The following is a 23929-nucleotide window of genomic DNA, read 5'->3' on the forward strand; positions in this document are numbered from 1 at the left end:
TTGAAGGTCAGATAAAGAGCTTCACAGATAAGGAAAAGCTAAAGGAGTTCATCACCGCCAAACCAGTATTATATGAAATGCTGAAAGGTATCCTTTAAGAAGAGGAAGAAGAAGAAAAAGGTAAAGATACAAATTATGAACAACAAACATGCATCTATCAACAAATGAATCTAAGAATCAAGTGAATAAATAACCTGATGTACAGAATGAACTGGTGATTATAATAGAATCAGGGACATAGAAAGGGAATAGACTGACTATTCTTGGGGGGAAAAGGGGTGTGGGAGATGCGGGAAGTGACTGGACAAAAATCATGCACCTATGGATGAACACAGTGAGTGGGGAGTGAGGGTGGAGGGTGGGGTGGGAGCTGGAAGGAGGGGAGTTATGGGGGAAAAAAAAGAGGAACAATTGTAATAATCTGAACAATAAAGATTTAATTAAAAAAAAAAGATTCTTTCTTTATTGTTGGTGTTTGCCAATTTAATTATAATGTGCCTTGGCGTCGGTCTTTTGGGGTTCATTTTGTTTGGGACTCTGTGAGCCTCTTGTATTTGTGTGAGTTTTTTCTTCCCTATATCAGGGAAGTTTTCTGTCATTATTTTTTCAAACAGGTTTTCTATTCCTTGCTTAGTTTCCTCTCCCTCTGGCACCCCTATTATGCATATGTTGTTTCGTTTTGTGTTTTCCCAAAGTTCTCTTAGGCTCTCCTCCTGCTTTTTAATTTTTTTTTCTAGAAGCTGCTCTGCTTGGGTATTTTTTCCTATCTTGTCTTCTAGCTCACTGATGCAGTCCTCTGCTTCTTCTTGTCTACTATTGATGCTTTCTATTGAATTCTTTATAGCAGTAATGTCATTTTTCATTTCTTCTTGGTTCTTCTTCATTTCCTCTTGGTTCTTACACATATTGTTGAATTTGTCTTCCATTCTTTTCATCCACCTTATGACCATTTCTCTGAATTCTTTCTCTGACAGGTTGCTTGCCTCCATTGCCTCCATTTCGTTTACTTCCTTTTCTGGTAATGCCTGTTTTTCTTTCATATGCCGGCTGTTTCTTTGTCTCCTCATGATCTCTCTTCTCCAGGTGTTTGGTTATGTAGTTCTTGCTCTGCTGCATTGATTTAAAGGCACAAAACACAACACAACAAGGCACAACGCACAAGGCACTGAACACAAATGTATTCACGATACTAATAACCCTAAATAAAGGTGACCACCAGAGCAAAGAGAATTAGGGGATAAGGAAGAAAGAATAAAAAAAGAAAAAAGATAAAAAGAAAGAAAAAAAAAAGGAGTGCAAAAATGAAATTGGTAAAAGGAAAAAAATTAAGAGAGAAAAGAAAGGGAAGGAAATAGAAGAGGGGAAGAAACTGTTTATATGGGGAGAAAATTCCAATAGAACAGCCACTAATCCCAACACATTCTAGCAACAGATCACTGGGGATGAATGCAATCTACAAACAACAACCAATATCAAGCGAGGTGAAGGAAAACAGAAGCAAAAAAAATAACCGGAAAAAACCACACAACTGAAAAAGCAAAAGCAAAAACAAAACAATCTCACAAACAAGCATAAAAACCCCCAATATATTCAACAATCAAGAAAACAACAACAAAACAACAGAGAGAAAAAAAATTTGAATAATGAAGAAAGATAAGAGAGAGGTGTATATGGATTTAGAGCAGGGGATTGGAAATTAGATATATAAGTAGGGTGAAATTTAAACGGGGTAAAAAGAAGGAATAGGGAAAATCTAAAAACAGGAATAGGGTAAGAGAAAGAGGACAACAAAAGGGGAAAAGTGAGGGAGAGAGTTTTGGCATAAAGGTAAAGTTGAGGTAGAGTAAAATGATGCTAAAGGAAAGATGAAACTAGAATGTAGAACACTAATCCCAAAATAAAGAGAAAATAAAATGACACTTAAAAAAAAGGTAAAATTGTAGTAGTAATAATACTGGTAAAAAATAAAAATGTAGTAATTAAAAGTAAAATCAGGTGATGAAAAAAGAAAAAAAATAGTTTCTTAATTAAAAGGTGAAAAGAAGAAAAAATAAATAAAAAAATAAAAATGTGCAGTAGTGAAGGCCCTTCACTTCTTCTACTCTTCTGTCTGGCACGCCTTAGTCCTGTCACGTATTCAGGAGAGTGTTGAAGTTCCCTGCAATACACTGTTCCTCCGTGTTGTAAACCACAGTCCTGATTTTAAAGCAGGCAGTATTTGTTTCCCAGACTGCCTTTATTTGTGTTTACAGAAGAGACAGTTTGTGGCTCAGTCCCTGGGTGGTAGTGTTTCTGGATTGACCTCCGAGGCTATAAGTCCTCTCTAGCCATTAGTTAGGTTTTGTTTACCCTATTGCATTAATACTGGTTTGGGGGAGTCAACTGCCCAGAGCTGGTTCTTTGATCTTTACTCCCTGCTCTGTTTCCCAGGTTCCACAAAAACAGCTTTCCCCTGCAGTGTCTGTGAGTGACTCCAGTTGGGCAATCCTATGTATTGGGTTTAATAATCAAATGCAACGGTTTAAGGGGGAGAGAGAGGGAAAAAAAAAAGTGCCTGAGAAAGTGTGTGAATTCGCAACCCTCTACCGTCTAGCTCTGTGCGCAGTCTCTTCCGCACATCCTCTCTCTCCTGGCACTAAGCAGCCAGCACACTGGCAAAATCCGAGGCTGCCTTTTTGCATCCAGTCCAGCTATGGGCTTATTTTTAGAGTTCCCTTCTGCCAGCAGCCCTGTGAGGACCCTTCCACACTCGCGGATCACGCTGGCCCCAACAGCCGCGGACTTTGTGGGGCACAAACTACCCCCGAGCGCGTTCCTCTCTCCAACCTGAATTGCAAACCGCACCTTTAGGCGAAATCTGACCTTTCCGTGAGGAGAAGCAGGGCTCCTCTGAGTCCACGTATTCACGCTGGTTGAGATCCGGTGTTTCTGGGATAGTAGCTAATCCCTGCATGCTGTGGTTGCAGGATTTCTGGATGTATACACTTCCAATAACAGCCACTCAAGGTGGCTCGGTCTCCGTGGCTGCGCCGGCGTTCTGGGAGAGATTTCAGCAGCACTGGAGGCTGCCCGGTTAGGGGAGCCGGATCCGGTTAGGGGAGCCCGATCCGGCAGTCTCCAACAGTCCCCTTTCTCCGGGAGTCCTCTGCCTTTCCTGGCTGGAAACTGTCTCCCAGCTGAATCTATTCTGCCTATTCGTGCTGGATGTTACTCGTTTCAGCTGCTTACCCTATCTGCTCCGGGAGAAGGCACGGGACACATCCATCTATACCGCCGCCATTTTCCCTTCTTCACAATTTGATTTTTTGATAGCAGTGTTTACAGAGATTAATGCTGCTTTATATCAATCATATAGTTGTTGATAGTATGAATCTTTATATATTACCAGCAATCTAGGGTAGCTTATCTGTTGCAGATATTTCCTTATTTGGTTGAAGTAAATACCTGAAATAATTCTTGGGCTTATTTAGGTCTGTTTAATAGGATTATTTTAGGCAAATTGCAAAAGGGTCTTGTTTTGGTGGTGATAATAGTATAATTACAGAATGTGTGTTGAGGCAAATGTGTAGTGAATTGATCTAGATCTTGGGTGCTTGAAGTACATCTCAGTGAAGATGTCCAGTAGAGAAGCACTATAAGTTAGTAATTAAAAGCCAGACAGCCTGAGCTAAACGTTTTTCTCCATTTATTAGCCATGTGAATTTGGGCAAGTTTCTTAGACTCTACCTTGGTTCTCTCTTGTGTAAACTGGGAATGATAGTATATACTATAATTTTTTTTTTTATAAGGATTATTGAGTCAGTCCTTGTGCTCTGAATCTGTCTTTTTTTGCTCAGTGTTTTAATAGATCTACAGTTCCTTTAAGGTAACTCCTAGGTATTAATGAATGATAAAGTTAGATGATAAAGGTTGAAGGGGAGAAAAAAACTCTAGCCTTACAAACTATATCTTTGATGATGGAATATCAAGTATTGGAGACAGATTGGTAATGGTTGATATGGATGGTAGGTTGCTGGGTGACTAGATAATATAAACTGTGTTGGTCTTTTTAGCACCCCCTCAAGTCATTGTAGGTTAGTTGGTGCATTTGAGAGAGCAATGCAGAAGGAATCAGATCAGTATTTTAGTTCTGCTTCTTTCTGATTTTTGTTCAGTACAATCTTAAGAAATTTTTTAGCTCAAGCATGGCAAACTTAAAGGCTAACACAGGGCCAAATAAACAAGGTTTAAGTTTATATGGGCCGCAAAAAAACAAAAAATTCAATTTTCACAGAAACATAGGTTTATTTCGATAGAGACATGCTGAATACAAAGGGCTAAAATAAATGAGTAATAGTTAACATAAAGTAATAGAACATTTTAATAAAAATTAATATTTTTTCTTGAACATTAACTTACCAGACACTGAATAACTACACAAATTAATAAGCATAACACACGTAAACCTATTTTTTTTTGTCCTCCAAATGCGAGATATTTCCTGTTGTGCACACCAAACAAGTCTGTACAAGACCAATGACGTGGCAATCGGCTGCTAGAATATTCACTGCTAGTATTAGTGGAGAGAAATGGTGCGCTTGCATGTAAGGCACGTAAGAGAAATGAATGCAACACGATTATAGTAATCAGTTATTAGTGAACGTTGTAGTTTGTTATTAATTATGTATAACAGGATATTGTAAAAATTAAGTTATGAAATTTTTATTAAAACGTTCTTACATACCGTTATATTGGTTGGGCCACAAAACTATTTGTTGTGGGCTGCGAGTTTGACATGCTTGCTTTAGCTGCTTTGAATCTGTTTTCTTATTGATAGAGATGACATTTCTCCTACCTCTCATAGAGATGTCATTGTAATTAATAAGATGTTCTGAAAGTGAGTTGAAACTATAGACCACTGTAGCCAAAAGTAAAATTTTTATTTAAAAAGACTAAAAATGAGATAATACATAAAGAGATCTTAATACAGTATTAGGTGCAGTCAGTTTTCAATAAAGAATAGCTGCTAGTACTGTTCATTATTATTGAGGACACATCTATTTATGTGTTAGCCTAGACCTGATTACTATTTAGGTTATTAAATAGTTTATGAATATATTGTTAATATCTGCTTTGATCCCACCCACTTCTGTTTATGTTTCAGACTCCTGGGAGAGTTGGCTCTCAAGGCTCTGATTTAGATTCATCAGCAACTCCTATTAACACAGTGGATGTCAATAATGAAAGCTCTTCAGAGGTATGAAAAATAATAATTTGGCAATAAAAGTCAATATTATTTAAGGGAAAATAGCAAATATTTGGAGTAATGAGTAGTAATTAAAGGTTTCTTGGGAAAAGTTATTATAGGTTTTTCTTACAAAGGAATGCAACCTTTGAATCATACTTATAGACATATACTGCTACTTAGTTGTGAGAATGAAAAATAATATTGTGAATATCTCTTCAATGCTAATGTCATCTCAACTTAAAGACATAAAATTAGTTTATAAAGAATTCTTGGTTAATAAGTATCTATGTGTTTGTACTGTCATGAACTGCTGAGCTAATGAAAAATTAAGTTATCTTTAAAATTTATAGATTATTTTCTGTCTTCGTAAGAACTTTTATTTTATCTTTGATAGCTTATTAAAATTAACAGAAAAAATGTCTAAAAAAGAAATAACTTACATTTTTGAGAAACCAACCTTAGTAGCTGCTTTATTACAATTATCTTTTAAAACAAACAATATTTGCACGTTATAGAGAATGAAGAAAGGAAAGAGAAGAACATAAACCCATAATGCTGTTCCTAAGAGATCTATACACATTCTGCTCTGATAGGTTTTGTTAGTTGACCCTTTCTGGATGCAATGGTACCACCCACCTAGTCCCCTTTTCTTCGTTCTCCCCTTCTCCTCTTGGTTAATGAGTCTCTCTCATGTGTTTTTGGATATATTTCTCTCTCTAACCATGTCTCTGTTTTTTTCTCTCTCTCTGACCATCTGTCTCTTTATCCATTTGTCTTCATGTACCGTATATGTATCTGTAATAATAAAAGTGTAATATGCTAATTAGACCAGATACCTGAACGACCTTCCGGACGAAGCTGGGGCTGCAAGGGCTGAGCCTCTTGCACGAATTTTGTGCATCGGGCCTATAGTATTTACTATAATATGTTACAAGATTGCGAGAGCAAGAAGAAAAATATCAGATAAACTTTATTAAGAACAAGTTTAAGGAAACGTCTTAAAAAAAACCCTCCAAACTGTGTTCATGATATGGTGAGCTTAAAGTGCCCAGCTATAATCCTGGAAAGAAATCTATTTATAATTGATGCCCATCCAGTGTGACTCAGTGGTTGAGCTTCATTCTATGACATGGTGGTAGGGAACTGAAATCCACTACTCAGGTATAACAAGCAAGCCCTGCCCTGTTTCTTATGGAAAAGAGGGTTGTTTGGCTAGAGGACATTATCTGCAAGAGCAGAGTGGGGAGGGGAACTTGCAGTTAGGCCATTTGAAACCCCTCCTTTTCATCACTTGTCAAAGCAGCACATAATATTGGGCCTTAATTTTAGGCCTTATACCTCAGTCAGATATATGTGATGTGGATATTTTTTCTGAGTCCATGGCTTGCTTTTCATTTTGTTAATGGTGTTTTCAAGGAGAAGTTTTTAATTTACAGGAAGTCCAATTTGTCAGCCTTTTCTTTTATGGTTAATGCTTTCTGGGTCCTCCTATAATTTTTTTTTTTTTTTTTTAACACCACAAGATTGCAAAGACTCTCCTATGCTTTCCTCTGACTTAAAAATAAATCATTTTAGGGTGTACATGTAAATCTGATTTATTTAAAATTCTTGTGTATGATGTGAGATAGTGGTTGATGTTTATTTTTTCCACATGGATATGTAAACCACGTTTTTCCATATCGTTATTTCAGTATTATTTGTTGAAAATGTTACCTTTTCCCATTAAATTACTTTTACTTTTTGAGAAATCAATTGACCTTATATATGTGGCTGTATTCTTATGTTCTTAATTCTGTTTCATTGATATTTATGTATATACTAGAGGCCTGGTGCACAAAAATTTGTGCACTTGGGGTGGGTGTCCCTCAGCCCTGCCTATGTCCTCTCGAAGTCTGGGACCCCTTGGGGGATGACCACCTGCTGGCTTAGGCCCGCTCCCTGGGGGATCCGGCCCAAGCTGGCAGTCAGACATCCCTATGGCAGCCCGGGAGCCCTCGGGGGATGTACACTTGCCAGCAGGGAGCAGGCCTAAGCTGCAGTCTGACATCCTTAGTGCTGCTGAGGAGGCGGGAGAGGCTCCCACCACCACTGCTGTACTGGCAGCCGTCAGCCTGGCTTGTGGCTGAGCAGAGCTCCCCCTGTGGGAGTGCACTGACCACCAAGGGGCAGCTCCTGCATTGCGTGTCTGCCCCCTGGTGGTCAGTGTGTGTCATAGTGAGCAGTCATTCCCAGTTGTTCTGCTGCTAGGGTCAGTTTGCATATTACCCTTTTATTATATAGGATAGAGGCCTGGTGCATGGGTGGGGGCTGGCTGGTTTGCCCTGAAGGGTGTCCCAGATCAGGGTGGGGGTCCCGCTGGGTTGCCTGGCCAGCCTGGGTGAGGGGCTGATGGGTGTTTGCAGGCTGGTCACACCCCTTCAGGGTGGGGGTCCTCACTGGTCTCCCTGGCCAGCCTGGGTGAGGGGCTGATGGCTGTTTGCAGATGGCCACACCCCCTTCAGGGTGGGGGTCCCCACTGGGGTGCCTGGCCAGCCTGGGTGAGGGACTGAGGGCCGTTTTCAGGCTGGTCAAACCCCCCCGGGGACGAAAGCTCCCAGCCTCTCTTTTTTTTCTTTTTTTATTCTGGGATTTATTTACCTTCTATAATTGAAACTTTGTTGCTTTGAGTGGATCTCAGAGCCTGCTGCGGCAGGCGGGAAGCCTGGTTTCCTCCATCATTGGGGCAACCAAGTCTCCTGCTTGCTTCAGCTCCGTGGCTTCTGGCTGCCATCTTGGTTGGGTTAATTTGCATATAGTCACTCTGATTGGCTGGTGGGCGTGGCTTAAGGCATAGCAAAGGTATAGTCAATTTGCATATTTGTATTTTATTTGTTTAGTTGTATATTTAAGTCAATATTGTCTTGATTACTGTAGTTTCATAGTTAGTCTTCAAATTAGATAGTTTAAGTTTCCCAATTTTGTCCTTTTCTAGTTTGTTTTCACTCTTATGTAATAGGTTCTTTGTATTTCTTTATAAATTTGAGAAAACTTCTACTAGGATTTTGATTAGGATTATATATAACCTACAGTTAATTTGGGAAAGAGAAGCCATCTTAATATTGAATATTCTAATTCTTGCACATGATATAATTCAATTTCTTTAATTTCATTCAGCCATATTTTGTAGTTTTCAATGTAAAAGTGTTATATATTTTATTAAATTTATTAATTGGTAATTTTCATTTTTTTATGTTAGTGTAAATAGTATTGCTTCTAATTTTATTTTCCACTCGTGTGTTTCTATAATGTAGAAATACAATTGACTTTTGTATGCCTATCTTTTATTTTACAATCTCACTAAATTAATTTATTCATTCCAACAGGTTTTTTTGGTAGTTATATTAGGGTTTTCTAAAGAGAAGCAGAACCAGTAGGTTCATATATGTGTTCTCAGCACCTTAGCGTAATGGATGGAGCACAGTAATCATTCTCAGTAAATATTTTTTTTAAAGGAATTTTGACTTCAACTGCATTCTTTTCTTTTTTTAAATATATTTTTATTGATTTCAGAGAGGAAGGGAGAGGAAGAAAGAGAGAAAAACATCAGTGATGAGAGGGAATCATTGATTGGCTGCCTCCTGCATGTCTGACTGAGCCCACAACCAAGGCATATGCTCTTGACCAGAATCAAACCCAGGACCCTTCAGTCTGCGGGCTGATGCTCTATCCACTGAGCCAAACTGGCTAAGGCAGTAAATATTTTTTGAATGAACAGTTGAGTAATTTTATGTGAAAATTTACAGTGAAGAAACTAGAAAGGCATAAAGCTGTGATAGCAAAAAAAAAAAAAAAAATGCTTTGATGCCTTCTTTTAAAGAACTATTACTTTGTAGTTCTAGCACTTGGGACTGTGGTTGCCTGAAAGACATCCCTTTCATTATTTAAAACAGCAACAACAACAACAACAAAACCCCCCAAAACCCCCCAAAATTGAATTCATGTTCCTCACTTTCATCTCCTAGCTAATCTCCTTTAAGGGTTGTTAACAAGAGGAACAATGACATTAATGATAGCCAACATTTATTAATGTTTTCTTTGTTACAGGTGCTATGATAAGCATTTTATATGTATTATGTCATTTAATTTTCAGGAAACACATATGAAATGGTTTATTATTATCTCATTTAACAGATGAGGAAATTGAAGGCCCTAAAATCTACTAAGAGTAGTGTGAATCCATGATTCAAACCCAAGCTTAGCTGTTAACTGCTACCCTGTCTTTCCTTCCAACTTTGGAATCTTGTTTGCAGTCTTCCTTTACTTTTGTCCTAAGTGGCATTAGTGGTTTAAGGAACATTCTCATCTCTCAGTTCTTAATGTTATCAATTCCAATGCTCTTTATTATCTTTTTTCTAGCTACTCAAGCCGCCGCAGTACCTTCTCTAGCTTATTATCAAGCAGAATAATTTTACCTGAAATGTTAAAATCTTATCCATCATTTCTTTTTTTAAAAAAATACTTTTATTGATTTCAGAGAGGAAAGGAGAGGGAGACAAAGATGGAAATATCAATGATGAAAGAGAATCATTGATTGGCTGCCTCCTGTACGCCCCCAACTGGGGATGGAGCCCACAACCCAGGCATGTGCCCTTGACCCTAATCAAACTCAGGACCCTTCAGTCTGCAAGCCAACCCACTATCCACTGAGCCAAATTGGCTAGGGCTTATTCTTCATTTCTTACCATAAGTACCTGTCTTCTCAAAATCTTCATCATATTTTCACTACTTAACTTTGGCCTTGCTGAATATTTCAGATTTTAATTTCCTCTCTTTTCTTCTAGTCTTTAACCTTTCCAGGCTTTATTTTCTTTCCTTTCTAACCATACATTTAATGACAATTGGTATTAGGGAACACTTACAATGTCTCAGGCACTGTACTAAGCATTTTATGTACTACTCAATAATTGTAGAGAATAGTTACTAGTATTCGCCCCCTTTTATAGATGAGAAAACTGGCAGCAAGTAAAGAAAACTGAGCTCATATAGTCAGCATAGGTTGAGATTCAAATCCACATCTATTTTTGACGCCCAAACTCATGACATTATAACTTTTATAACCTTTTGTCCTTCACCACTGTCTTCATTTTGTTTACTTTTCCCAATACTATTAATTCCTCCATTTTCTTGTCCTTCTTCTGTTCCTATCAGACAAAAATCCTAAACCATAGCTCAGTGTATCAGTACACATTTTAAAATACAGATGTTGTGAGGTATAAGAAATTTGGAAGATTGTTTTAAAATGATATTATTTGCCTCAGAAAAGTAGAATGAAGGGTCACCTACTGGGAATTATGGATGTGGGCAAGAAAGGGATTTCAGGCTAGAGGAATATGATGAAGACTAAAAATTGCTTTCATTATAAGACATTTTGTTTAATATATTGTATCACATAAAGGTATTTATTATAACTACTCAATATCTCTTGATCTAAAATAAAAGGTAACTTGCTAATACTAGCTCTCAGATAAATAAGGATTAAGTGTCATAAACAAAAAAACATTAATTCAACTAATAATAAGTAACTTTATTTATGTATTTATTTTTAAGCAACTTTATTATAATAAAAAATAAATAAATGAAAATTTAGAGCATAAAATGGGAACTAATTTTAGAAGTCCTACTTTTAAAGAAGTGTAGATCTTCCACCTTTTGTGCCATTAGTACCTGTAAATTTTCTTTACATATTCTAAAAGAGATAATACTAATTATTTTCCTGTTATGTCTATCTTTTATTGTTTGTATTTTGTTTTATAAAACTTTTTATGTATATCCTCCTAAAAGTTGTTATTTCACAGGGTTTCATCTGTCCGTTATGTATGAAAAGATGTATAACTGCTATTGATTTGTCGGAGCATTACCAGAAAGTGCACGCTGAAAATGAAACAAGAGGACAGGAACTTCTTAATGACTCCAGTGTTACTGTGGGTCCTGCATATTTTGTTTTAGCAGCTTGGTTATGGGTTGCTCAGAATAGCTTTGTTTTTCCTTGCCTTGGTGTCGCTTAACTTTTTATGCTACATGGGAATATGGATTGCTTTAATTATGCATGCCCTAAAGAAAGTTCAATAATAAAAAGAGGCTCCTGGGAAGTTGGCTTGGTTTCTCTTACTGGGTGCAGCTGTCTTTTTGTGAGTCTAAACAAATATACAAGTTAAGTTATTATCTTTGTATAAATTTTGTCATAAAATTTGAAATATGATGTGGATAATATTTTATTTCAACATTGCAAGCTATATCTTTATTACATAGTTAATGTTCTAATGAATGTATTAAAATTTTTTAGCTTAAAACACTTTAGTCTTAATAGAAAAAGGAATTTACATGTGAGCTGTTACTGTCTTTTTTTCAAAATAAATTTATTGGATTTTTTTTAGAGTGGGGAAGGGGGCCAGAGGAAGGGATGGGAGGGAGAAACATCCACGTGAGAGAAAAACATCCATCAGTTGCTTCTGGCATGTGCCCTGACCAGACTGGGGTTTGAACCCCCAACCTGGGTATGTGCCCTGATTGGGAATCAAACCCACTACCTTTGGGTGTAGAGGAGGATGCTTCAACCGAGCCACACTGGCCAGGGTGAGCTGTGACTCTCTTTATTTGGAAAATATATAGCAGAGCCTGAATCTACCCTGACCTGAGGGAGATGCCAGATTTCACACTCATTAACAGTGGATCACTGAAATGTTTTTCAGTAGTGTGTGGGGTGGTGCATATCTAAAGCTGGGAATAGGATCCAGTGAGGGGAAGGAAATGTCCTTGAAAAAGTTTCTCAGATGATCCTGATATCCAATACAATAAAAGCCTAATGTGCTAAGTGTCCGGTCAGCTGTTCAACCAATCAAAGTATAATATGCTAATGATATGCTAAGGCCGCTCAACTGCTTGCTATGATGTGCACTGACCACCAGAGGAAGATCCTCCGACCAGAAGTTTAGCTTGCTGCTGGGGCCCGGCTGATTGAGAATGGGCTGGACGTGTCCTGGAGCCCTCCCGTAATCTCTCCCTGGCTGACCAACCTTCTGTGTCTCTCCCTGGCCCTGATTGTGCCCTGGTGGGGTCCCTTGGCCTGGCCTGGCCTGTGCTCTCTTGCAATTGGGACCCCTCAGGGGATGTCAGAGAGCAGGTTTCAGCCTGATCCCGCAGGCCAGGCCGAGGGACCCCACTGGTGCACAAATTTGTGCATTGGGCCTCTAGTATATTATATATTTCTTTTGAAAATTACTGTGTCCTAAAAAAAGAGAAACATAACTTTTTTTACTTGCTTTGTTTATAAATCTCACAAAAGAATGAATTTTTTATACTATGAAAGACAAAAAATCAGACTTTTTTTGTGAGGCAATTTTATATATATGGAAATGATCTTGCCAAACATTCACTTATTTAACATATTAATAGAGTACCTCTTAGTTGCCAGGTATTTTGGTAGGTAAAGGAGACAAAAAGGTAAGATATGATTTCCACCCCAGGAAGTTTCTATGATAGATTTTATTTCCAAAAAGAGTGCAATGGTTATTTCAACTTGAGAGGACCTAGAAAAACTTCCACCTGGGAACAATTAAACCAGACATTCTCTAGGGTGATGGGAAAAATAGTACATATAGAAGGACATCAGTTAAATTAGTTGAAGCATTGTGAATAAAGATAGAGGCCTAACACATTCTTGGAACTCTGCTTGGCATTTTACCAGTTGTCTTCCTTCCAGAATGATTGGGTTAACTATTCTTCTTTATGTCGAAATCATAAGGGACAATCTCACCTACCTGTCACTTAGATAAGAACTTTCCTTTTAATTCAAAGAACATTTGGTATATCAGGGGTACCATAAGTATCAAGTTAAGTTCTTAGCTATAATGAATCTGAAAAAGGATTACAGATAAGTGAAATATGAGAGTAAGAAATTTATTAAGGAATTTATTGTTTTTAATCTTGAGTAAACTTTGTAGAGATTGGTTAGTATTTTTGTGTTTTTTGTTTTTTTTTTAAGTTGGTGAGAATTTGGAATGCTTAACGGAAATAATTGTAGCTGGCTATTTTATTGTTTTATTGTTTGGTAAAGTACTTTTGGGGAAGTACCACAATCCCCTTAAAAATAGTTTAGAAAAAATAAAGGTAGAGTCTCTTAATGTCCAGAATTAGTATCACAAAGTCCTTGAACTAAAGATCATGCACACTGTTCATGGGGTATCACTTAGACACTCATTCTGTGCTTATTTTACTTTTATTTTAAATGAGTGATGTGGTTTTAATAAACTTTTCCTTAATCTTAACCCTTCCTAACCATGGCAGACTCGCATATCAGGTTAGAAATAGCATGCAAACGATTTTCATAAATGATGGTTGAAAGACAAGACCGGGTGTAGGAAAAACTGTAAAATGTAGGTATAGAAATTTAAATAGTCTTGCCATAATTAAGGTGTATAACACCCAAATCAGTGATTTATAAGTTATGCCTTTGAGGCACCAAGCAAAGATATAATATTATCTATTTAAGAAGGTGAGGAAGTATATGCATTTTAGAAAGATGTATTTCTATCGGTAATGTTTCAAAATTGGAATTTTATTTAGTTATTTTAAAAAATATATTTTTATTGATTTCAGAGAGGAAGAGAGAGAGAGAGAGAGAGAGAAAGAGAAGAGAAAGAGAGAAACATCAATGTTGAGAGAGAATTATTGATTGGCTACTGCCTGCATGCCCTCTACTAGGGATTGAGGCCACATCCTGGGCATGTGCCCTAACCAGGAATTGAACCATTACCTCTTGGTTCTTAAGTTGACGCTCAACCACTGAGCCATGCTGGCTAGGCTGGAGTTTTGTTTAAACATGCAAGCTCTAATCACATGGAAAATTCACATAGTTGGAATATTTTTAAAAGTAAATATATATTACTGAATTTCTAAAATTTCTCTACAGGGATGAATTAGTTCTTTCTGAACTATTAACCTGGTAATATTTAGAAAATTTAAGAATGTATGGCATACTTTAATGTAATCTTCTCTTTACCTGCTTTCTGGCATACTAGGTTCCTAGAGCCAAAAGTTGGAAGTAGAGACAATAGTCAAAAAGCCAAAATTTTGAAAACTAAAGTTGGGATGTGAGTTCTCTGAGGAACACTCTAATTCTATATATTAGCAGAAGTTGAGACAAAAAAGAGATAAGACAGCTGAGTATTATAGGGGTTCATGTGCTGTTACACTAATGGCATGCCAACTAGTAGGTATAACAATTATTAGAAGTTATAAGAATGCCAAATTAAGCACAATGCAGAGCCATTATGAAACATGGTGGTAGATAAGAGATGGTTTTGAAGAAAGAGCATAACACTAGCTAGATTAACACACAAACAGAATGTTCATTCATTAAAAAGATAGTGCTGAGTACCAAATATCTCTGGGCCTAATGGCATTATTCTGATGTCCAAAGGCACATCCTCAGTACTACTGTCTTTGCTAATTTCAGGAGTTTTATAGGGGGTCACTGCATGCATTCACCTGTTGTGCCCATCATTCACTCTGGCTCTGTGACCAGAACATCTGTTTCCCAAACACAGCATGACTCTATTTTATACCTCTTTCTGCATCTTTGTTCATGCTCCTCCACTTCCTTAGGATGCCTTTCTTTTACTTCTCACAAGTAAATATTACTCATTTTTTAGTACCTAATTTCAATGTCAAAAATCTATCTATCTATCTTTATTTTTTATAAAGCAAGAACTGCTGCCATGGGCAGAGTTGGATATTTCTTTCCCTGTGTTTATGTAGTACTTCATATATACTTGTGTTATAGCATTTTCTGGTAATGTATGTCTATGTTTCATATAGATCTTCCCAATACTCAGTGAGCCTTGATTCTGTCACGTAATGCACATAAATGATGTGAAAATATGGTATTTTTGCATAATATCCAACAAAGGAGCAGCATTTTTATTTATTTATTTTTAGTTTTTACATGTTCAGAGTACTTATTGCTTAGCTCAGTTTTTCCCTTAGAAGGTTTGATAATCTATAAGGTGTTAATTGTGTCCATTGTTTTTTTTTTTAACCAAATTTTGTTCAAAATTCTACATTAGCCATTAGGGAAACATAGATGTGTTTGTGTATTAAGTGAATGTAGAAACTTGACAAGCTAATGAGGATAGTGCTGGAGGAAAAAGTAGTATATGTGAAGGCACAAAAATGTAAAGTACTATGGTGTGTTGAGGGAAACATAGGTACTTTAGTATTTTTGAAGCATGTTGTATATAGAGTTAGAGATGTCAAAAGAGCATTGGGAGACTAGTCATGCAGGATTACATATGCCATAACCATGTAATAATTTGGGGGTTATGTATAAATTTTTTATATTCTATGGGACTGTATATTAATTTTAGGCTTTTGCAGTATTAATCTTAGGTTAGCAAGGAGACTTACTTCTCAACCATTGTAGATACTCTGGTAATTATGAGTTATCTAATAAAAGAGAAACATGCAAATTAACTGTACCTCTGCTACACTCACAAGCCATGCCCACTAGCCAATCAGGACCGACTATGCAAATAAACCCAACCAAGATGGCTGCAGCCATGGAGCTGGAGCAAACAGGAGGCTTGGGTTGCCCCTGGCGATGGAGGAATCCAAGCTTCCCACTTGCCCTGGCCGGCCTTGAGCTCTGCTCAAGGCTACAGAGTTTCAATTATAAAAGCTAAATAAATCCCAGATACCTGCTTCCAGCAGTTGTGGCCTCTGCTCAAGGAGGGTCTGGGAGCCTGGGTTGCCAGGGACCATGGCCAGCCTGCAAACAGCCATCAGCCCCTCACCCAGGCTGGCCAGGTACCCCAGCGGGGAGCCCCACCTTGAAGGGTGTGTGGCCAGCCTGAAAATGGCCCTCAGCCCCTCACCCAGGCTGGCCACACCCCCATGGGGTGAGGGTCCCTGCTGGGGGGCTTGGCCAGCCTGCAAGCAGCCATCAACCCCTCACCCAGGCTGGCCAGGCACCCTAGTGGGGAACTCCACCCTTAAGGGGGTATGGCCAGCCTGCAAACAGCCCTCATCCCCTCACCTAGGTTGGCCACACCCTCATGGGGTGAGGGTCCCCACTGGGGGGCTTGGCCAGCCTGGGAACAGCCATCAGCCCCTCACCCAGGCTGGCCACACCCTCATGGGGTGAGGGTCCCTGCTGGGGGGCTTGGCCAGCTTGTAAACACCCATCAGTCCCTCACCAAGGCTGGCCAGGCACCCCAGCGGGACCCCCCATCCTGAAGGGGGTATGGCCAGGCACCCCAGCGGGACCTCCCATCCTGAATGGGATGTGGCCAGCCTAAACACAGCCCAAAGCCCCTCACCAAGGCTGGCCAGGCACCCCAGCAGGCCCCTCCATCCTGAAGGGGGTGTGGCCAGCCTAAACACAACCCTCAGCCCCTCACCCAGGCTGGCCAGGCACCCCAGCAGGGAACCCCACCCTGAAGGGGGTGTGTCCAGCCTGAAAACAGTCCTCAGCCTCTCACCCAGGCTGGCCACGCCCCCCCCCCCCACGAGGACCCTCACCCCATGGGGGTGTGGCCAGCCTGCAAACAACCACAGGCCCCTTTCCCAGGCTGCCTCACGCCCCAAGGGAACTGCCACCCTGATCCGGGACACCCTTCAGGGCAAACCAGCTAGCCCCCACATGTGCACCAGGCCTCTATCTATACTAATAAAAGGGTAATATGCTAATTAGACTGGGAGACCTTCCAGGAGACCTTCCGGGCGTTCTTCTGGACAAAGCCATGGTGGCAGGGCTGAGGTAGAAGCAGTTAGAGGCCAAGAGGGGAGGGCAGTTGTGGGTGACCAGGCTGGTGGGGGGTGGAGCTGTTGGGGGTAAGCAGACTAGCAGGGGGGGCAGTTGGGGGCAAGCAGGCCATCAGTGGGGGTCAGTTGGAGGTGATCAGGACAGCGGTGGGGGGCAGTTTGGAGTGAGCAGGCCAGCAGGGGGGCAGTTGGGGGTGATCAGGCTGGCGGGGGCGGGCATTTGGGGGCAAGCAGGCTGGCAGGCAGAGTGGTTAGGGGCAATCAGGCAGGCAGGTGAGCAGTTAGGAGCCAGCAGTCCTGGATTGCGAGAGGGATGTCCGACTGCTGGTTTAGGCCCGATCCCTGTAAACCGCAGTAGGGCATCCTTCGAGGGGTATCAGATTGGAGAGGGTGCAGGCCGGGCTGAGGAACACCCCCTCCTCTGTGCACAAATTTTGTGCACTGGGCCACTAGTATATTATATTACCCTTTTCCTCATTCAGTGATAAGAATGCTTCATGTTCTTAATTTTATTGTTTTCATTCCTATGAAGTACATTGGAGCAGAGATTTTACTAATGGGGATATCTAGAGAGAGGGAGAATATAATAATATAACTTTCTCAACTAGTCTTCTAGATTAGAATTAATTTTTTCAGATTAGAATTGTATACTCTAGCCATTAATTTATTCAACCTAAAAGATGGTTGTAAGGACTTTCTTTATATTTTGCAAACTTCAACCAGAATAGATAGTGATATACCTTTGTATAAAACCAGAATTTGGGATTAATATCATAAATTATAATTTATTTAATGGCACCATTATGTGAATAAGACACTGGACTATATTTTGTTATATACATATATATATACATATATATATATATGTATACACACACACACACACACACACATTTATTTTGCAATATTAAATACTATTTTGAAATCTTTTTCTTACTTTTTCTATAGGGTTTCATATGTCCCCAGTGTATGAAATCTCTTGGATCTGCTGATGAACTTTTCAAACACTATCAGGCAGTTCATGATGCTGGTAATGATTCCGGTCATGGGGGAGAGGCTAATCTTGCTCTGAAGAGGTAGGTATAGTATCATAGTTTTGAAATGCAATATCATTGTATAATCTTAAACAATTAGTTTGTGAAAATAGTATTTTTATATTATTTAATTTAAATCTGTCTTCCTTTATTATGGCCTCCCTCCTTTACTGTTATAATCTATTCTGTCCTTGACTAGCAATTATCTATACCAGCATCTACAGCATGGTACAGAAGTTATGTTTTTAATGAAGGTTATGTTACCAAAAGAAGGTTAAATTATATTTAGCATATTCTATTTAATAAAGAATGATATGCTTTGTTTAGAAGATTTTATAGCACGTTGTTAAAATAATAAATTTAGTCAAGAATTATTTAAAAAAAATTTTTTTTATAATTATCAATACAGCAGTAAGCACACACATACATATACATTCTGCTTCTTGGCAATTTTGCCTGCCCATTTTAAGAATTAAATTAAACTAAAATAGAATTACTTAAAACAGTATTCAACAATATAACTGCTTTTCTTTTGCTGTTGGTAAGAACTCTTGTCTTATACCCCCATAAAGAAAATAGCTTGATTTCATTCTATTTGTAAAATAATTTTTCTTCATGCTTTTCTTAAAAAAAAAAAAAGATGCCTCTTGCTTAATCTGCTATAACACAAAGGATACCACATAAAGGAAAAACATTATGATCACGTAACTGTGGTTGATAATGTAGAACTATAAAATATGACTGTTTTAACTTATTAAAATGTCTGGGAAAACCACTGCTTTTGGGAAGTATGAATCTTACCTTTACCTGCTGGTAATGCTGTTCAGTATTTTTATGTGTGAGCTAATAATTTTGGGTACATTTCTTTGGTCATTTGTTAAGAAATAGATATAAAATATGTACTTAAAGCACATTATAAATTTTTAAAGCCTTTTATTGATTTTTGGAGAGAGAGGAAGGGAGCGGAGAGAGAGAGAGAGAGAGCAAAGCATTGATGTGACAGAGAAACATTGATCTGTTGCCTCCCGCCTCGACCGGTGATTGAATATACAACCTAGGTATGTGCCCTGACTGGGAATCAAACTCACAACCTTTTGATGTATGGGAAGAAGCTCTAACCAACTGAGCCACCCAGGTAGGGCCACATTATAAATATTTTTATATTTGATATCAATTTAACAGAGTTGCTTTTTTAGCTATGACTTAGTGCTCAGTATATGAACTTTCAACATAAAAGTATCCACAGTTTATCCTCATTTTTGCTTCTTAACTTTCATTCAACTTTTAACTCATCAAGCCCTGGATTTTGCCCTACCATTCTCCTGAAACTGCTCCTTCAAAGACCAAGAGTATCCTGGATTATTTTCAGTTCTTATTGTGCAAGCGGAATACATTTTTCTTTACCTTCCTAGGTTCTTTTGCCTGGTCTAATAATTATTAAATTGACTTGAGACAGATTAACAAGAGAAAATAACCAAATTTAATTACCTATATACACAAGAGAGTTAGATATTCCACATATGTAAGAGATTCATAGATAGAAAGTAAAATGAGGTATGTATGACATTCTGAGCTACAAATGAGATAAGGTGCCTTACGGTTTCAGAGCGGGGGGAAGGTCATTCCCAGGATGAAAAGAGCAGATGTTGAATAATTAGAAGTTGCCCTGCCCTAGGTTCTAAAACGTTATTTTTGGTGATAACTCTTACTCTTATTGTGGCAAGGCCTCAATTTAAATTTTTTAAAGGAAAGCTAAAGTTTCTCTTGAGCCCGTAGGACCTCCATTGCCTTCAGCTCAAAGTAATCCCCATGCAAAAGTAGCACTTCTTGGGGAGGTCTGTTCTGAACCCCTCCAGAATGTTGACTTCTGTTTTGGTTCTCTATAACCTTGTAAAATTCACCCAAAATTTAGTGATTTAAAATTATAAAGTTTATTACTATGATTCTGTACGTTGACTGGATGGTTCTTCTGCTTTAAGTGATGTAGATTGGGGTGCTGGGAAGCCCAAAAGATCCAAAATGGCCATGAATTCATTGCTGGAAGTTGATGTGGGCTGCTGGTTAAAAGCTGAGCTGGAGCTATATGTCAGGGGCCTTAGTTCTTCTTATGGGCTTCTTCATGTGGCTGCTTGGATTTATAGACCAGCAGTTGTGTTCTGAGAAAGAGCATTCCAAGAGGCAATAACCAGAAGCTGCCAATTTTCTTCAGGCCTGGATTCAGAAGTGTCAGGGCCTCACTTATCCCACATTCTATTGGTCAGAGTAGCCACAGGATTACTCTGGAATCTGAAGGCCAGCTCAGGTTTAAGAGGCTAAGAAGTAAACTCTGTGAATGGAGAAACAGCTTCTGCAAATATGAAGGGAAGAATTTGATGGCAGCCATCTTTGTAACTATCTACCATAATCTCTGCAAAATTTGGCTTTGCTGACATCCCAATGTGATTATTTTCCTTGCTCTGTTTTGTGAGCTCTTCTTGCTCTATATCCACATTGTGACTTCCTCCTAAACTACCGAATTTTTCCGTGGATAAGATGCCCTTATGTATAAGATGCCCCCTCACTTTTCCAACCCAAAATTAAGAAATCAGTATTTTAAACATAAAGCAGAAAACTTTTTTATTTAGTAATTACCACAGGAAATGTTTACATACCAGTATGTAAACATTATGCAGCATATCACTTTATTTAGCATATCACTTTATTCAGCCTCTGTTGCATCACTGCTCTCTTCTTCATTGCTATTAGTTCCAGACATATCAATTTCTTCAACTTCTATTGTATCACTGCTGTCTTCTGAGTCACTGTCTATATATGTGAGATCATCCTCATAAATTGGTGGCATTTCATCAGCTAACTTTGTTCGCATTCTCATGGCCAACCCTTCTCTCCTCATGAAATTGAAGCACAATTTTGCCTTTCCTATAAAATCAACAATGTTCATTTTGCTTGCAAGTATTTTTGCCTGACTTTGAATAAGCTTGATTGATACACATAAGCCACCCTGGCACTGCTCCATAATCCACGTCTTAAGCCTCTGCTCCAATTTTGTCTATTTTGCTGGTTATTCTCTTAAGGCCTTCTTTTTTTGGTATCTTAAGGAATTGTTCTTCCTATTTTCTCCACTGTCTGATTATACACTCAGTGGGAGGAGGTCCAAATTGTCTCTGCAGCTCTATTTCCATGCTCTTTTGTATAGCTGATTACATTCAGTTAGAATTTTGCAGAGTAAGACAATCACTTACCGGTATTTAGTATCTTGTTATTTTTTGACATCTTTATGGACTCAGAATGCTCTGGTCCCTGTTTGCATCTGTGCATTCTCCACCTCCACCTCCAATTATAGCATCAGCTGACGTCAGTAACAATAAGGCTTGTGATTGGAGGAAGCCGTTTGACAAGGTGTGGGCAGCTACGCACCTGCGGGACTCCCTCCTGGGCTGACTTCTGTGTATAAGATGCCCTTGATTTTCAGTATTAATGGTTTTAGAAAAAAGTAGCGTCTTATACACAGAAAAATACAGGACATCTCCAACCTAGAGTTATTTCTCAAAATGCCTACTAAGTATCTTCTCTTAGACCAGCAGTTTTCAACTTGTGGGTCGAGACCCCTTTGGCGGTCGAATGACCCTTTCACAGGGGTCGCCTAAGACCATCCTGCATATCAGATATTTACATTATGATTCATAACAGTAGCAACATTGCAGTTATGAAGTAGCAACGAAAATAATTTTATGGTTGGGTCACACCATGAGGAACTATATTTAAAGGGCCAGAAGGTTGAGAACCACTGTAACATCTCCTATTTACATTTTTTAAACAGGGTTCATTAGTATTTCCTTTTATACGTACTCATTATTTACTTTTTCTGGTAAATGGCAACATTATCTTTCCACCCAGTTAGTTTCTAAAACCAGAAAGTTGGATTTGCTTATTTTTACACACCTGCCTCGGCTTCCCTATCTGATCTGTCATAAAGTCTATTTAATTCTGTCTCCATTAGGGGTATTAGACTTATTGGGGTGATCACTTTATAAGATATATAAATGTCTAATCACTATACTATAAATCTGAAACTAATATAATATTGTATGTCAACTGTAATTGAAAAATTGAAAAAACAATCTGTTTCCTTAACAGCTTTCATAACCTTTTCCATCTTCAGTGCTACAGTTTTAGGCTTCATCATCTCTCACTCAAAAATATGTTTTTCAGTATTTATAGTTAACTTTCTGCCTTTACTCTTGTACCGCTCCAATGAACTCTATATTACTTCCAGGGTAATAATCTTAAAATGCTAATTTGATTGCTGTTTATCTAAGTAGTAACTTTCACTAGTTTCTCATTGCTTCTGGAATAGTTAGTACATCCTTTCCCAGGTTTATCTCTTACTATATCTACTCTTCTCATTTTTATACATCTTTCCAGTTTCTAATATCTACATCCTGCCCCTCACTAACACAGTGGATTACATGTGACCATGGACATTTGTCTTTTAGATCAAAAGCCCATATGATTTGGGTGGGTCATGAAAACTTTTGCTTCAAAGCTCTCAATCAGTTTACATGTGAATTCTATTAACACTAGTCACATATTTGAAACCTGATGCATTAGTACTTTTTTGGGGACCAGATTTTTAAAATGTATGTACAGATAGCATATACCGAGTGCAAAATTCAAATGATTCAAAAAGTGATTTGGTAAAAATGGAATCCTTGTCACATCTTCCTCTAGCCTCTTACTGTTTATTAGTTTTTGCATATACCTTCAGAATAGTCTATACATATATATGCATATGCTTACATCTGTGTACATATAAAATATGTAAATATCTGTAATTACATAAAAGAGCAGTTTGACAATGTCCTGCACTTTTTATTTCTCTGTGTATGTTATGAATTGTTTTATATCAGTGCAGGTAAAGCTGTTTCATTCTTCTTAATGATAGCTAGGAATTTTATCATTCTCCTATTGATGAGCAGTTAGGGTATTTCCAGTGTTTTGCAATTACAAACAATGTGATATATGTCCTTGTGAATGTATCGTTTGTATATGTTTGAGTATATTTGTAAAGCAGCAATTTTCAACCTTTTTTATCTCATAGCATGCATGAAGTAATTACTAAAATTCTGCGGCACACACACAAATATATTTTTTTGCCAATCTGACAAAAATAGGTATAATTTTGATTAATTCACATCAGATGGCTATTATTGTGTTGGCTGTTGTCTTTTTTTTTTTACAATCTAGGGGAAAAAAAGGTCAGTTATTAAATGTAAAAATTCTTGTAGCATACTGGTTGAAAATCACACCTGTAAGGGAAATTTCTAGAAGTGGAATTTTTGGACAATGTTTCCCATTAAAATTTTAATAGATGTTGCCAATTGTCTTTTGTAAATATCTTAAGTTATGCATTTCAGAATATTTTTTATTGTAGGCAAATTACTTTCACAAAATTATTAAAGTGGCCTTTTAAAAAAGATTAATTGAAGTGAACCAACCAAGCTAGAGGTTCAATTGGAATTATTTTCCTTAGAATTTCATTAATTTTTAAAAATATTTTTATTGATTTCAGAGGGAAAGGGAGAGGGAGAGAGAGATAGAAACATCAATGATGAGAGAGAATCATTGATCGGCTGCCTCCTGCACATCCCCTATGGGGGATCGAGCCCACAATGTGGGCATGTGCCCTAACTGGGAATAGAAACGGCAACCTCCTGGTGCATGGATCCATGCTCAACCACTGAGCCACACAAACCGGGCTTCATTAATTTTTTTTAATCTTTATTGTTGAAAGTATTTAGATGTCCCCCCCTTTTATCCCATTGACCCCTTCTAGCCCACTCATGCCCCTTCCCCAAGCCTTCACTAC

At 38.2% G+C, this 23929-nt stretch overlaps 1 protein-coding gene across 2 annotated transcripts in view; it reads left to right on the forward strand.

The window, feature by feature from the left end:
- The window catches only part of EEA1 (early endosome antigen 1), a 154814-nt gene that overhangs the window by 39596 nt on the left and 91289 nt on the right, over positions 1-23929 (forward strand). Inside the window, exons 2-4 of one of the 2 annotated variants that reach the window (XM_070409588.1) lie at positions 5144-5236; positions 11062-11187; positions 17975-18102. In XM_070409588.1, coding sequence (XP_070265689.1) covers positions 5144-5236; positions 11062-11187; positions 17975-18102 — 347 coding nt within the window. The remainder of the gene's footprint in view (positions 1-5143; positions 5237-11061; positions 11188-17974; positions 18103-23929) is intronic. The other variant, XM_070409589.1, reaches the window with a different exon arrangement.

The sequence above is a fragment of the Myotis yumanensis genome, unplaced genomic scaffold (genome assembly GCF_028538775.1).
Source record: "Myotis yumanensis isolate MYYU_CA2020_CCGP unplaced genomic scaffold, mMyoYum1.0.hap1 SCAF_3, whole genome shotgun sequence".
Taxonomy (NCBI): domain Eukaryota; kingdom Metazoa; phylum Chordata; class Mammalia; order Chiroptera; family Vespertilionidae; genus Myotis; species Myotis yumanensis.